The 17,327-nt window shown below is 39.6% G+C and overlaps 1 protein-coding gene across 1 annotated transcript in view; it reads left to right on the top strand.

Moving 5' to 3' along the window:
• LOC117817997 (A disintegrin and metalloproteinase with thrombospondin motifs 2-like) overlaps positions 1-14,045 on the top strand; it is a 220,011-nt gene extending 205,966 nt beyond the window's left edge. The window contains 10 exon segments of the mRNA XM_034690833.1: positions 1,489-1,622; positions 1,711-1,834; positions 2,340-2,420; positions 2,531-2,694; positions 4,417-4,573; positions 4,674-4,809; positions 4,932-5,139; positions 5,902-6,031; positions 6,187-6,270; positions 9,395-14,045. Coding sequence (XP_034546724.1) covers positions 1,489-1,622; positions 1,711-1,834; positions 2,340-2,420; positions 2,531-2,694; positions 4,417-4,573; positions 4,674-4,809; positions 4,932-5,139; positions 5,902-6,031; positions 6,187-6,270; positions 9,395-11,505 — 3,329 coding nt within the window. The 3' untranslated portion in view covers positions 11,506-14,045.
• Positions 14,046-17,327: the final 3,282 nt, after the last annotated feature.

The raw sequence follows: 17,327 nt of genomic DNA, 5'->3' as shown, positions 1-17,327 counted from the left end.
CTAAATGCCATACTATTCAGCAAAGCTTTCTCAGTCTCAAATTACTTATCCGTTAGTGCACTTGTGTATGAGCGTAGACGAGATGTCGGTTTGTGTGTGTGTGTGTGTGTGAGAGAGAGAGAGAGAGAGAGAGAGAGAGAGAGAGAGAGAGAGAGAGAGAGAGAGAGAGAGAGAGAGAGAGAGAGAGAGAGAGAGAGAGAGAAAAGTGAACAGGGAGGTGAAATTGAATTCCATTCGTGGTCTGTCATCTCCAGATAGTGTAAGGACAGGAAAAGTGTTTCTGCTACGAGTGTGAAACTGTAGTATTTGTTTACAGACATTCTACAGACTGCTACTTCTCTGGCTCTGTACGTGGCATTTCCTGGGTCAACAGATAATTTCTAACGTATTCATCATAAAACTAGAGGCTGCCCTGTGTGTGTGTATGTGTGTGTGTGGCTGTTAAAGCAGCTGAATGGAGAGATTCTTTCAAATCATTAGTCTATGGCTTCTGATCAGAAACCCAAACTGCCTCCTGTTTTTAACAGAGATGGGACTAGATGACTTCCAGGACTCCTCATAGAGCAGTGTGCAACATCTGGCAGATATCAGGGGCTCTCTGATCCCTTACTTTACACCTTGAACCCCCTGAAAGCTCAAATCCAATTATGGGGGTTTTACAAATTGTGCTACTTCTTTTCTTCTTTTTTCCACATTACACTTTAGACATTTTGAATGGTTGAAAAGTGATTAGAGGCTTTGATAGTTTCCAGTAGTTGCTGGTATTTTGTGGAAACCTCAAGTGCTGCGTACTATTTTAATTTCCATGGATATACTTTAAGCTTGATACACACACAGAAAATCTCTAGATATGTGTATAAATGTGTATACATGTTTAAAAAGTTTCCAGCACCTTTCTAGGTGGTTTTCTGACATAAAGAATGTTTAGCTGTGTGATATGCGGCTATGTGAGTCTGTTTTGGATTTGCTTATAAATCTATAAATATATTATTAAATTGTCTCCACTGTGCAGCACAGCCCCCTCCCCCACACCTATTTCATATTTCACACAAATGCAGGAGAGATATCATTTATTGTTTCTGTGCATGTTACTTAGGCTTGAAAAAAAAACTATGCCTCCTCCACCTATTATATCATCTACAGTAACACGTCTGCCACCTGCTTATTAGTGTCACAGCACCAATAGATTCAAGGTCTCTGGATAGTGTCCATCTGTAATAAACGTGATGCAGTGGGAGTGTTCATTCTCACTGGGTTGAAGTGCCAGGTTTTGTCTCTGGAGGCTCTTGTAGTTGCAGTATGAGTCACACAGACAGACACAATGAGACGGAGCATCACCCTGACTCACGAAGGGATCATTCAGAAAATAAAAGATAATAACACACTGGTTATAAAGACTAACTCAAAAAGAGTTTGCAAAAAAACATTACTCTGACATTCATTTGAATAATTCAAATTCAAATTTGCATGTTTGTGTTTTTTCCCCAGCTAATAAACGCTGCCACCTGCATTGCCAGTCCAAGGAGTCGCGCGACATGGTCTTTATGCAGAGGATGGTCCTGGACGGCACTCGCTGCTCATATAAGGACCCCCACAGTGTGTGTGTGCGGGGAGAGTGTGAGGTGAGTGACGTTATGTATACATGTGTGTAAGAGAAAGACATCTGCACGGGGTTTAGTTGTGTCAAACTTTCCGTGTCGTCATGAGCAGAAAGTGGGATGTGACGGCGTGGTGGGCTCCTCGAAGCAAGAGGATAAGTGTGGAGTGTGTGGTGGAGACAACTCAAGCTGCAAAACCTTCAAAGACACCATCACACGTACTGCCAAGAAACAAGGTAAACACCTATTAACAGACACAGTAATCTTTGTGTCAATCTGGGACTGGCTTGGTTTGGTTCCTTTGGTGTATCATGCTATTAAGTGGAGGTTAAATACTTGGCCAGTATGTGCACATGATCTCTCCGTGATATTTTCAGCTAAACATCGCCCTCTAGAGGAACATTTGCAACAGTGCCCTAACCTCGGTAGACATGTTTTCATGTGAGTCGAGGGATGCCAAGAAGTTACATCAAGCCACTCTCTAATCTCATATTTCTTAATGTATTATGTAACTTCTGACATGAGGGCGGACCTACATGACTGCTACAAGTTTCCACAATCAGATGTTTGCTCTGGCTGAAAAAACTTAAGACTGTGAGGATTTTATCAAGTGAGCATGGATACCTTGGATAAAATGAGTAAGAGCTCTCAGCTGGATTAGCTGAGGCTCTTAGACAGGAGGCTGTAAAATGAGCCTTTGATGGTGTTCAAGTTACGAACCAGATGTGTGTTTCCTTTTAGGTTACCTCAAAGTTCTTGAAATCCCCCGAGGAGCCAGACATTTACTGATCCAAGAGCTGAAAGCAACCTCACACACTTTAGGTATGTGACATCTTTCTTCTTTTAATCTGTATTCATTGTATCATGTTTTATACTACAAGTGCAACAACATGTATTGTTTTTTGATTTGCATATTTCTCTCCCATCTTCAGCTGTAAAAAATGTGGCATCAGGACTGTTTTTCTTAAATGGGGAAAATGAATACCCAGAATCCCACTCGGTTATAGAGAAAGGCGTGGAGTGGGAATACGAGAATGACAACGACAAGGAGACTCTTCAGACCACTGGTCCTCTCCGACATGGAATTCTGATCATGGTAAGCACCAAATTATGGGAAAATAGTATTTTTTTCCTAACATATTTACTTTTTATTTAATAGTTTTCAATATACAGTATAATGCAGAGTGACAATACACATACATACACACAAAAAAACAAGACAAAACAAAGTCGTAACAGCATGTCAGTATTAGCATGGATGAGTTTGCTTATAATATGTATAAGACTACCTTCTGTAAATTAACAATTCATTTTTTAACTCATCCATGAGGGTAGGATTTGATACCTAATGCGGAAACAAACTTTCATAAAATGTAAAAAGAAAAAGATCTAAAAAATCGACAAAGAAAAAAAAAAGTAAATGCATAGAGCAAATTTAATCAGATTTTATTTAGGCCTGTAAATACATTTAGGTAACACATTATATTAACTACACACCTTTAAGCATTAGTTAAGCATTAATTAATACTTAACTCATCATCTGTAAAGCATTGTTCATACATTAATACTCATTTATATATCATGTACAAACACAGATATAAATGTTTTATTATTCATGAATATGACTCTCTATAATGTGTTAACTAACTCTTTGTTTATACTTTATAAATGATGGATTCACCAATTACAAATGAGCTATTATGGTCATAAGAAACCAGTTATAAACACATTTACAGGTTATGATTCTAACATTTAGTAAGGGTTAGTGAACACCTTATTACATAGCAAATTATGATTAATTAAGGTAGTCACAAAGGACTTATAAGCTGCTTGTTCATGGTTTTGTGAGCTGATCTAAAGTGAGGACTTTTTATGCTTTACAAAGCATTCATTAATGTGAATTAAGACCAGCAGCACCTTAAAACACAAAAGTCACAGATATTGATTCAACAGAATAAGGAAACATACACAACACATGGACTTAAACATGTGTTTATTAAAAGGAAACAACCTCTGTATAAAACCATGTTTATCAAAATAACTCTTCATATGAACTTAAAATACTCTGCAACTGAAAAAGAAAATCTCTCAAACTTAAAGTGCTCACAGTGGAAAAACTCAAATAAAATATGACATATCAAATATATAAAAAGACACAGTAACATTTAAACGTTGGCTGTATAAAACCATTTGTAAACACAAGTTAAAATGCAGCTGCAAAACTGAACAATAACTTGGATTCTGTGTTTGAAGGTGCTGCTGGTCTTAAATCTCATTAATGAATGCTTTGTAAAGCATAAAAAGTCCTCACTTTTGATCAGCTCACAAAACCATGAACAAGCAGCTTATAAGTCCTTTGAGACTACCTTAATTAATCATAATTTGCTATGTAATAAGGTGTTCACTAACCCTTACTAAATGTTGGAATCATAACCTGTAAATGTGTTTATAACTCGTTTATAATGACCATAATAGCTCATTTGTAATTGGTGAATCCATCATTTATAAAGTATGAACAAAGAGTTAGTTAACACATTATAGAGAGTCATATTCATGAATAATAAAACATTTATAAATATGTTTGTACATGATATATAAATGAGTATTGTGTGTAGTTAATATAAAGTGTTACCTATATGGGTTATATATATATATATATTTATATATTTCCTCCCTTGATTTTTTTTTACTGTTTGTGTTCTTCACCGTCTGTTTCTAGCTCAAATCCAATGCTCAAGCATGAGAAAATAGTATTTAATCTATTGATACACACACAATTTTTCTAATCTCTATTTTTTACTGATCTTCCTGTTTGTAGATGAAACTATACGGAGATGAGGATGTTAATCTGTCCTATAAGTACATGATGAACATGGACAGTGACTCGGCCATTCAGAACAACATGCTGGTAGAGGACAGCGCCTACGAGTGGGCTCCCAAGAAGTGGTCCTACTGCTCCAAGGCCTGCGGTGGAGGTACAGCACTACTGTATATTAACACTTGTGTATATTCTGCTTGCCTGTCTTTATATTTCTGTGCCTAAATATGTAAGTTTTCCATCTCCACTTGTTGCAGGGAAGCAGTACCTGCGATACGGCTGCAGAAGAAAAGTTGACAGTAAGATGGTCCACAAGAGCTTCTGTAACAAATCCAACATGAAACCTCGAGGAGACACTAGAGATTGCAACCAGAAGCCCTGCCCTCCACCTATGTATGTATCATATTCTAAAAATATAACTTAAGTGAGTCTATCTAAACTGCAACAGAGATAACTTGATCTTTTTCACCTTCAGTTGACTCTTGTTCTTCTCTCTTTCCTGTTATGTTCTCTAGTTGGGTGACAGGAGAGTGGCAGAACTGCAGCAAGCCATGTGGAAAAACAGGGATGCAAATCCGCTCGGTCAGCTGTGTCCAGCCATCTGATGACAACACCACGCGCTCCATCCACAACAAACACTGCAACGACGATCGGCCCGAGTCTCGCCGAGCCTGCAACCGTCACCCCTGCCCAACCCAGTGGAGAGTGGGACCATGGTCACAGGTATGCAGGCTGGATCAACAGGAATCAAAACTTGAACATAAATGGAAAAAAGTTTTTGACAGTTGGAGGTTTTTAATGAAAATACCTTTACTGAAATTTTGTTTCCAAACCAAACAGCTGGCATTATTGTGTTTCAAGTATCACAAGAGTCACTCAGAACTGTGTTCTTGGCAGGTTCAGCCAGCCTCTGAGAACCAGATCATCACTGTTACCACTTACAGTCAGTCAGAAAAAAAATCATGTTGCTAGTCAAATGAAAAAATTAAGTCCATATTTACCTAGTGATCTGATTAATTTTTTTATTTGATTTAAAATTACACTGGACAATATCTAGACACAGAAGCTTCTACCATTAGGGACGATGGGAGTGGATAATTTAGAGGAATTTTTTCACAATGATTTAAATGAATAACAAAGTACTCATGTATGAGTTGGCTGGAAAATAGAGCAGGCTAATTTACTCTCTAACACACACATAGCACAAGTAAAACTAACAGGGTTATAATTGTTATTGTATTAGGAAACAGCTGTCCAGCCTTTGGATACAATAAGCAGACATTTCTTTTGTACATCTCCCTAACACTAATCAATAAGAGGCCAAAAGGTGGACTCTTCTACTTTCTGTTCTACATAGACAGAGGAGCCTGTTCTGTTGTAAAAACCAAGTAATAACGTCAGCTTTTCACAATATGTTAGAAATGTGTTTTAATAGACAATGAGTCGTCATCATACATTGTTCTTTCTCATGTTCTGTATCTCCAGTGCTCAGTGTCATGTGGCAATGGGACCCAGCAGAGGCAGGCTCTCTGCCACACCAGGGACAACACCATCGGCCTGTGCCTGGACAGTAAACCTGACACCATCAGAGTCTGTCGCATGGATCCATGTCCCAGTGAGTGTTAAGAGTCCCAGCTGATTTCTAGTAATATCATCAGTTTGTTGAAGCTGAAATTATCCTCCACTAACTAGAGCCAAACAAATAAGGGTCTCTTAGACCAGTGTGAGAAATTCCTTCTAACGCTCCATCACTCTCTCCTTTCTCTGCAGAGGGCTCATCCGACCACAAGAATGGCAACATCCTGATTCAGTGGCTCTCTCGTCCCAACCCCAACTTCCCGAAGATCTCCTCACGTAAAACCTCCCTCTATAGTTCCCAGCCTGGCCTCCACAGCGGCAGCCGCAGCTGCATGTCTGTCCTCTGCTGGGCCCTGCCCATTTCTGTCCTCCTGTCTCTTCAGGGCCGGCCCCGGTTGGCCCCCTGACCTGCCCCTCCCCTGCGCCCTGTGCCTGTGCCCACGCCCGTGAGCGAGTGGCAAAGCTTTCGCTTCTCTTTTGGTGGGGGGGGGGGGATCGTCGCCTCTCTCTCTCTGTGTCTGAGACGGCTCTGACTGGGGGGAGGTCTCTGGCTCCTGTGTGTGCTAGTTGGTTCTCTCTTGCTCTGTCTCTCTCTATCTCTCTCTCTCCTTTGTGGAGCATTGTGTTGTAACCGCTGGCCAGTCGAAAACTCAAAAGATCAACAAAAAATTTGATGTGAACAGGATTCGAAGTGGCAAGGCGAACAGGTTTTCATCTCCTGAGACGTGTCAAAGAGCTGTACATGTGCAAGGTACTCCCTCTGCATCTGGCGGCCATGTTTTGCGCGAGCTAGCTGCGTGTTGTCATGGGTAACCACTCCTGAGATGCAGCTGCACTTTTTCCTTTTTGTGTAGCGCACTGTTATTGTGAGGAGAAACAGGTGTGAAAATAAACAGAAAAGGTATATAAATATCTATATAGAAAAAAAAACTTTTAAAAAATATGAAAGCTTTATCGTGAATGTGATCTTGTCACAATGAGGACATCTTCGCTAAAGTGCTCATCTGACATCCTGGTTCCATACGGGATGAGAATGGTGTCTCATTCTACGTTCCATTCTCAGATTAACAGGAACTCAGCACAGGGACAGGAAGTGACATCAGTAGACCTTCTGATTTTTTTTTTTGTGGAGGAACCGTGAGGTGAGGAATCTTGAAGTAAAGGCTAATTTAAAAAAAACAGGGTAGTCTGACCGCTTGAGGTTGCTTCCCATTTCACCTCATCATCAGCCATCCTCTCTTTGACTGTTATACTAAAGTTCAATAAATGCAGCTTATTTGTGCTTGCAGACTTTAAACAAATACATCTATAAATATATTTGTATTTATATATACCTATAAATCTAAATCTATATGAGTAACAATAATATTAATAATGTTTTACCATGAATAAGCTGTAGCTTATTTGCCTAAAACCTTTGGACTGCTATTGATCGCTTAGATCCTTGACTGTTATGTGTATTTTTTTATTGATTTTACATGAATACAGATGAATATTTAATAAAGGTAAAGTGTTTCGGGGGGAGGGGTTAGACCTTATTATGCAGGACTTGGTCAGTTTGTTGCCTCTCCATTCTCTCAGATGGATCAGCGGTTTACTGTTGCTTCTCCTTTTCTTTAAGGATCGGATCACGTTTTGTCATGCACATTTGCATCCATCACTTGTATGTGTGTGTAAATATATGTGTGTTAGTGTGCCTGCGTGTTTGTATGTGAGTGTGCATGGATGCATGTGTGTCTTGTGTGTTAGCTGAGTCAGAAAAAACGTGTGAGTTTGAATGAGTTATACTAGTCCTGTCAATGAAAGAGTGTGTGTGAGTGTGTGTGTGCATGTCTTTGTGCATTATGAGCTTCATCATTTGGGCTTTTACACATTGCAAACAGATACAGAAATACCTCATAAACTTTGATTTGAGAGCGTCTGATGATCTCATTTTCTTTTGATGAACATTAACCACGTGAACAATGCCTTATCTTGGATTGAATGTAATGGCATTTATCTGTGAAAGAGATGGCTTTACTCATTCAAAGTTTCACTCGGAATAGAGGCAGCTTCAAACCAACTAAACAAACTCACACCCGCCAACCATCAAACCTACCAAGGTGATGTTGGACCAATGTCCAACTACTAGGAAGGGTTTACAAAGGGCCTAGGGTATGACACATATGGCATCTAGAAAAAAAAACACTTCAGACTTGTCATTGTATTGTGATCACATATTTCTGTTGTGACTATGTAGCGAGCTATCCAAGGTTTCCTTCTGCTGGAGTTGGACTGTTTGAGACCAAGCCAGACCTAGCAGTGCGACTGTATATAACATTGGTGTTGACTGTATTTAATAATGTTCATGACTGTTATCTTCTTCTATAATATTCTATACTATGGGTAACTGTTTTGTGGCTTCACTGGCCTGCTGCGTGGGGCTGGCTAACGTTTGGCTAACGTTGAAGAAACATTCAGATGGACTACGTGCACTGCGTCTATATGCACTTTGATTTATCAGGGAAATTTTATTAATGTTTTGTAAATGTTTCATATGACACTTAATGTGCCATTCCAGTTTTTACATCATCATTGAAATTATGTATTTTATTTACACAGACCATATGATTTATGTACTTCATGTTTTTTTTTTTCAATCGATAAACAGATCGACTGATTGATTTCCAAGTAATGAAGTGTTTTACCAAAGTGACTGTGAACTTGTAACTTTCGATACAGTTGAATTATTTTTCTTAAGAAAAGAATATATCTCTATATTGAGCAGGGGGGCGTACATCTCATTGTTTCAGTTACTGTCATTCTCAACAGCAAAGTTGTATCAATAAAAATGTTTCAAAAAGTGTGATCTTTCTCTCACCAGGAATGTTCACTAGCTAGATCATTTGCAAGAAAAATATCAAACATTGCTGAGAGAACATGGTTATTCTAACAGCATAGCTCAAACATGGTAAATTTCAAGTTGTGCAGGATTAATGTTGTCTATGTGAAAAGTCATGCACAGTCTCATGAGCGCAAGAAGTTAGATGTTAAAGCTCCAACCCAAAACAGTTGCATTTTTCATGCAAGACTGGCGACCCTTCTTTTTCCATTTCAGTTGCTCTGGACTAATCTCATGACTGCTCTTGATGTTTGGGTTTTTCTCCTCTTCCTTCCTGCATCCTCTGCTAATGGTCTGGCTTTACTACTTTACTCTTACGGTGTGAAATCAACACACTCTCACAACCACATGCATGTGCTTTATGTAAAGAAGAACATGCACACATAGACAAATGCTAATTTAGCTATTTCTCATTGTTGATCATTATTTCACATACAATGATTTCTATTTGACAAATACAAACAACCCTAGAGTTCCCACCCTTCGCCCGGTCTCAGCTCTCTGTTCTCTCCTTCACAGGCCGACGTTGTCATGGAGACCGCTCGATGTTCTGTCGTATGGACATATTGAAGCACTACTGCTCTCTACCGGACTTTCAGCGCATGTGCTGCAAGTCCTGCAGCAATGTCAACATCACAGAGCTTCTACCCAACTCTACCCCTCCATCCACTCCCACCACCTCCACCCGGCCCAGTTTTACAGCACCTCCACCCACCAGCACCCCCAGCTCTGTCTTCACCACCATCCAACCAACTGGAGCTCTCATGACCACCTTTACTACCTCTACCACCAATATTTGGGACACCACTCATCCTCCTACAACTGCTGTTTCTCATTCCACCCTTTCCCCACTTAGTACAACACAAATGATCACCACTCATACTCCAGCTTCCACCAGTGTTCCTGTCCTTTCCACCACCTTTCCCACTGCAACCACATCTGTTATTACAGCCTTTCCCAGTGTTACAGCTAATCCTACACCCCTGCCTGTCCCCAGCACAGACCAGAGCCCAGCTCCACATTTGCAGAGCACTACAAGAAGTCCAACAACATCTGGTATTTTCACTACCACACAACTTCCAACGATGACCAGCCCAGCTATAATTAATGCAACAGAGGGCAGTACAAAAACAGAGGCTCCACTTAAACCCAATCCCAAGAAGAATAATTTACCCAAGAAACCTCCTAAAAAGGTGCTCCCACCAAATATCAATCCAAAAAAGAATTTTGCACCAAAAAATACCACAAAGAAATTGTTTCAACCAAAGATCAATCCCAAAAAGAAAACAAACACAGATCCAAAAAAGTCTACTCCAGGAAACACTTCCCCAAAAAAGGCTCCTCAAGAAAAATCCACTCCAAAAAAGATTACTCCAGCAAAAACTTCCCCCAAAAAGACAACTCTAACAAACACTGCCCCCAAAAAGACAAACCCAGCACAGACTTCCCCCAAAAAGACAACTCCAGCACAGACTTCCCCCAAAAAAACAACTCCCCTTGTAAAAACCACTCCCAAAAAGACCAGTCCAGTAAAAACTGCTCCCAAAAAGACTACCCAAAAAGAGACACCCTCTGTGAAGACCTCAGTCAAAAAGACTCCTCCAGTGAAGACCACTGCTGGGATAAAACCTAAACCTGCACCCAAAAAGGAGGCTCTACCAAAAGCCAAGCCTAAACAGAAGATCCAGCCAAAGACAATAGTAAAAAAGACAGATCCCCCAAAGAAGCCAAAAACAGCTGAGAAAAAGATTAATAAGTTTAAGGTGATAAAGACCTACCCCAAAAAGAAAACACCAACAACGTCTTCTTATTATACCTTAGCTCCCACCTCATATCCAAGTCCACTGCAAGACTTTTTTTATTCCACTGTCCCGACCAGCACGAGTGCACATGAAACAGCGTCAGGCACACCTTTCCCTGACACCAGAATCAACGTCACATACATCAGTAACAACACAGCGACTACAGATGAACCCCCCCTGTGGTATCATGAAGCTTTAGCCACAACTCCCAGCCTTTCTGATGACATCTTAACACCTACTTCAACTGTTCAGTTCAAAGAAGTCAATATTCCTAGTGGAACCATGCCATGCAGTGATGTGACGAGCAGTGGTGATGTTGCAGTGACCAGTGGTGCCATACTCAGCGGAGATGACAGCACTGTTTCCTACAGCAATGCAGGGGTGATCAGTGACACCATGGTGCTAGCTGATGGACTCACCATTGTGATCCCAACCATCACCAGTGAGGATATGACAGATCTCGCTTCCACGCCCTGGCTTGACTTATCAGAGTACATTCCAGTGAGCAACCCTGTTCCCACCACGACCTTAGACCCACCCACAGACTCACCTCCTACCATTTTTGTGACAACAGAAAAACCAGCCCTCACAACCATCACGGCCTCTAAAGCCAGACAGCAGCAGAGCCCAGAGAACAGTGACAACAATTCCATCGATGTCGTATACAGCAGGATCATCGGTGTAGACAGTGACATCTCCCAGAACAATCTGATTCCGAAGCACCGAGTCAACCTTAGAGAGAGGACCAGGAACAAACGCATTCAGGAGCTTTTGGAGGAGAAGCGCAACTTTCTCCTCCGTATGAAGAGAGGCCACACAGCAAGATAGACCAAGCCTCCTCATTTCTCTCATAGAGATCAATATGTCATTTACAGACTTGTGTAAGCCTCATTTGAGCCCCTCGCCATGATGTTTTCTATCAGGCCTGTGTCTCCACATAAAAAAGTCCGACAATCAGAACTGTTACAGAGAGAGAATATCATTGCCAAATGTTTAAACAGTTGCTTTTGAAAAGATAAAAGCCCATAAGAGTACAGACTGTCGCAGATTTGGAGCAAATCACCTTAACTGTGTAAACAGAATAATGACTAACAGAAGGGATGAAAAGTGTGTTTCCAGTTTGACCATGACTTTACAGAGCTTAACCACACACACTTTTGGATTCACTGATGATGTAGATAAGGTGTAATCTAATTTTCTAAATAGTGTTATCCCAAAAGGCGCTTACAGGGCAACAAAATCTACAATCAAGAATCCAAATCTCTATCTCCATATTGTATTACAGCCCAGGACTGCAGCTCATTTCCCAACAAACAGACTTCTCAGCCCATCATAAAGCTGCTGTCACAAAGGATAAATTAGTCTCCTTGTTAAGTGAATACCATGTCTATGCTGCATAGTGGAATATTTGGAAGCCTGACAGCACTACGGTTAAGTTTTCTTTTTGTGTAACTGAATAGTAAAGTTTACACTGCTTTGATTGTTTTTCGTCTTTTCCAGAGCAAAGTTCTCTCTCATTGTGTGGGGTCTTTTATCTCTCAGGAAGTAAAGGTGCAGAATTGAAAAATGGTGAGGGACATTGCAAAACACTTGGTGCTCCCTTAATTATGCATCGTATCTCGTGAAGCCGGATAAAAAAACTATATCACAATAGTTATGAGGTTTTTCTTGTGTAATGGTCAGTCAAGTACGGTGGTATTATTGTCAGTGTTGCTTTATGCAGTGTCCCTCATGCATTCCTTTATAAACTTTAATGCAAAAAAATACAAAAAAGGAGGAGGCTTGTTTGTATTAAATGTATCCAAAGAGAAGCTTTAATGGCCAGTTTTTTATTTTCTTAAAAGTTTTATAATTTTGGTACATTTCTTACTTGCAGCAGCTGCAAAAGTACCTATGGATCTTTCTGTACAATATCTGTACATATGAAAAAGAACTTAATGTTAAATATTTATTAAAGTCTAAGTGCCTGTGGTATTTTGCAAACTCAGAGTTCTGTGTATTTTTTTCTGTACAATAACCATTACAAGGCATTTATCTATTTTTCTGCAAGTTTTGCCACTTGGTCAGTCTTGATGAAGTTTAACGTGAGCCTCACAATGGGGGTCACTCCGAGCCTCACTTCTGCAGCAGTTTAAGACTAAACTCAAGATTGAAGATGGTTTCTTACTCAGTCATTGCATGATTAATTACCATAAGCATGCTTTCAAGCTTTTCCAAAATGTGTTTTTAGATCCAAGTTTGAAAGTAAAGCAATATGTGACACATAGAGGGAGACAAAGCACTTTAATTCATGTTCACTACTGATGTTAGGGCTCTGATCAGTATCAAACTACTCTTTTTTTTTACATTCATCTTCAGAGCATGACTGTTTCTCACAAGTCTTAAATCGCTAGTTTCATTTATTTATGACATGCACGAGGAATCATGACCTTATAAACTCTCTGAAATTCAAATTTATCCTCACCTTGGGACACAGAACGTCTTCTTTGAAATTATTTGGTGACATTTTTCTCATGGGTTAAGATTGTTCACCCTGAGGTCAGGATACTGTTTCTGGAAAACATGAAGCTGGTGATCATTTCAAATGCTTTTTTTAATTTCACCAGTTGCAGCAGTTTTGTTTTGTTTTTTTCCAGCAGCGGACTATCATAGGGTTTACTTATAAAACTGCATGTATAATATGAACTAGTTAAGGCAAACTGAGCCTTTAGCATGTCACAAGTCCAAGAGTATTAGTATTTCCCTGAGCAGAGACTGTAATAAACTTGCTGCCCAGGAAATACAAAATACCATCACATTTCACTCTAATGCTGTAGTAGCAGCCTCAATGTCTTACTTAGCATCTGATCATTAGTTTTGTGAAAAATGCTGAGTCATTCTATTTAAAGTGATTTTAACTGAGACTGCTGTTTTATTTGTTTAATGCTTGAGAGACAAGTCTTTTGATTTTTTTCGGTCTTGTTGTTTTTCCTTGCTCTGTCATTTTGTTTTCTGAACTCGCCCCTGTAAAATGTGTGCACTATTCTTGTTTCAGTCATTAAAGGTTCCACTTTGTATAACGAAATATCTAAATAACATGACCTGCATAGGAATATTAGATTACTCATAAGTTCTTGTCAGCAATGCTTTGCCCACAAATTAGATCTGCATGCTGATTAATGCTTACTGTCCGCCCCCAGCAGACAGACAAAGAGAGAAGTGTACTCTCACATAATCCCGGAAAAGGAATTACCAAGGTCTAACATTTGAATCGTGAAAAGTTCAACTGAAACATTTTTGTGGTTTCAGGGAAACTTAGCACAAAGGAGGGAGGCTGTTTTCATACAGAAAGGTACAATATTTGTTTACTTTCAAAGTCGAGTGCTCAGTTTGTTAATCTGTCCAGAATAGATCTTTGTTGGATTAAAAAAAAGTGAAGATGACAAAGCTGAAGAGTTGCATTGTTGGTTAAGAAGCAAAATGACTCAAAATGGAACAAATCAACAAAAACACTTTCCTTTTCTTGGTACATGAGATTTATTTGTTGTACTTCAGGTTTATTTTAGTTTTTTGAAAAAGTAGTTCAGAAAAGAGATTATTTTTTCACTCTCACTACACTGATACATATTTCCATGTCAAAACCCTCAAAAACCAGACTAGTTAAACGTACTTATTTGTGTGTCTGTCGTTTTAAGAGAATATATACTAAATACAAAATAGCTGAGTTGTGATGCACCAAATATTCAGGGAAAAAAAGTGTTATCCTTTGATTCCCAGAACACCCGAAAACCAGAAGATTATATATATTTGTATTACTCATCTCACTGATGTAGGAAATACCCTTTCATAATGTCTACTCTGTGAATGGACACGCATTTGTCTACTCCAGCAGACCTTGCATGCCATTGGTGTATTCTTCCCACTTAAAAATATACTCCAGTTAGTATGTGTGATTTCAGAGGATACCAGGTGTTTACAGCAGTATAGCAGATATGGAAAAGAATAGCGTTCCCAAATGGTACTTCATTTATTTTAAGAATTCACATTCATGTCTTTAAAGTTGAAATTTTTTTTTAATCAAAACAATTTTTGCATGAAAGAAAAGACAAACAGTTTGAAGACAGTTTCTCCTTGCTTATTTAATCTGACTTAAGCAATGTGCTGAAAATCAAGGTACAAGGAGCCAATGAGAAAGTCCAACACCACAATCGGATGTTCTAATTGAAACCAAGAGACCTCCTTCAGTTTTGCCATGGTGACTACTGTGATTATGATCATATGTTTAGCCTGTATGTTTCCAAAAAGTGCTTATCAAATTCAGATTTTTTGTAAACGATAGTTTGCAATTATGCTGCAGTGTTGGCTCAATGTAAGAAGTATTGATGAATTGAATAATTGTACTACATCTTATATGGATAGATCAATCAGGAGAGACACAGTGAATATTAAAGGTCATTTATTACAACTGAACGAATAATGAAACTTGAAAGAAATCTTTCTGCGTTAGGACTCTATGGGGATGATTTTGTGAGCATAGAATGTGTGAATTTGGCAGCAGAAGAAATACCCCTGGAGTCCAGACACTGGTGGTGGCGGTTGATGAATTCCAGGAATTGAAGACTTGCAGAGACCAGGTGGAGATGGGGAGGTGGAGGGGTGCGTGCCATCAATGCAAGAAGGAACTAGCTGGAGAGAGAGGCACATTTAAAAAGACAGCAGAAAGTTGATAGGCTGACGATAAGAGCGTGCCACTGAGCTATTGGATGACAGCCACTGCTGATTAACCAATGACAGCTTCTGAGCGTGCAGCTGGATGCGGGTGAGCTATTAAGCGAGGGAGAGGAGAGTTAAACAACTGCTGTGATTGCTTTATAGTCTTCCTGTCTGAACTTACACTAGAGCTGCATTTCAGTTTTTTTGGAAGTGGGGATGTATAAAGTACTTGTCAATAGAGAGTGTAGCCACAGGGGATCATGCTGTTGTTGAGAAAATGGCCCGAGTACCAGAATGGTAGCTAGGCTATCAACCACTGTAGACAGGGTCTGCTCTTCAGTGTGATTTAACTCCAACTAAAGCACTATTCTCATTATAAGTGTGAACTCTAACTGGAAACGCTCCACTTTGCCGTCAGAGAGCCCATTTGCTTTTACACATTCATGTATTTTTGCCTGTGATGCACTGATATGCTGTTTGGGTCTGTGGGCTTCGAAAGAAACAAAAACCAAACAACAACCAAACTAAAAAAGAAGTGATTCTCACAACCACAACGACATGCTGTTTACTCTGAACAAAGGAAGACTACTTTATGAACCAGAGTTAACAGAGGAAGGAAGAGACTCAATGGACTGAAAGAAGGGAGAAACCTCAGTGCAGGAGAGATCCCAAGTTACCTGGTGGTGAAGATGTGAAGATGTGAAAACTGTAAGTCCATGCCCACAAACCAAGAAAATGACTTGCTGTCACAAGTAGGACTTGGTAACATCAGTATTTCAGGTCCTCTCTGAATCAAAGGATACTGGCAGATCAAGTACAGTCTGCATTACTCATTACCAAGTTCCCTACCTTCCTGAAGACTGCTGTTTGAATGACTTTCAGAAGTTAAATCAGAAACCAGAAAAGCCAAAAGGAATCATGTCTTCAGAGTAAATGTTCGGCTCTCACTGTTTTTATTTTTCTTCTGCATAACCCATCTACACGATATGTTGACCTTTTCAAAAAGAAACTTAAAAAAAACAAATAAAGAACAGGATAAAGGACTATCCCTTTATTTTGCCCTGGTTTTTGCCCAGCGGCCTTGTGACTCATTTTAAAAAGATATTACGCAATGACTTTTTCTTGGAATAATTAGTAAGTGCAGAGGAAACCTCACTCTCTGCCCTTCAGACGATGACTTCACAGTCATTTCCCAGAACCCCCTGGTGGCTAAAACCCTGATGGATAAAAATCAATGGCAGAGCTTAATCAGAGAATTTTTATTATCCTTGAAGTATCAAAACTCACACAAATCTCACTATCTTCACACCATAGCTTTCATCAGCATGAGCATCTTCCTGTAGCTAATTCTTCATGAGCTAGGCTTTTGGAGGGTTCACACGAAAAAAAGAGAGCCATGCTGAATTGGAGTGGGAGAGTTGAACTCTACGTTTGCCTTTATGTACAAAAACTACTTCTCCTTAAACCATCTTGTTTTGTGTTGTTTGTTTCTTCCTCTCAATGCAAAGTAGTCCTGGCAAGCTTCAATAAAGTAGAGACATAGTTCATGTTATTGGGAACATCTACAGTCCCTGACAAAAGTCCTGTCACTTATCCAAGTTGTAGGAACAAAACATAAAAACTTTAATTGTGGTTGATCAATTGGAAACAGAAATGGCTCATATGAAAGGCAAAGTCCTCTAAATTATTTCTTTATATTTCAGGCTGTTGATGTTGCCATCCACTCTGCAGATCTCTCAAACACCCCCATACTGGATGTAGCCCCAAACCATGATTTTTCCTCCACCAAACTTGACTGTTTTTTGGGTGAATCTTGGGTCCATGCAGGTTCCAACAGGTCTTCTACAGTATTTGCAGCAATCGGGATGCAGTTCAGTGGATGATTCATCAGAAAAATCAACCCTTGTGCCACTTTTCCTCTATATTCTTGTGTGACAAGACTTTTTTCAAGCAGTGTA

The sequence above is a fragment of the Notolabrus celidotus genome, chromosome 8, assembly GCF_009762535.1.
Source record: "Notolabrus celidotus isolate fNotCel1 chromosome 8, fNotCel1.pri, whole genome shotgun sequence".
In the NCBI taxonomy this organism is placed as follows: Eukaryota; Metazoa; Chordata; class Actinopteri; order Labriformes; family Labridae; genus Notolabrus; species Notolabrus celidotus.
This window is presented reverse-complemented; position numbering and strand designations above follow the sequence as displayed.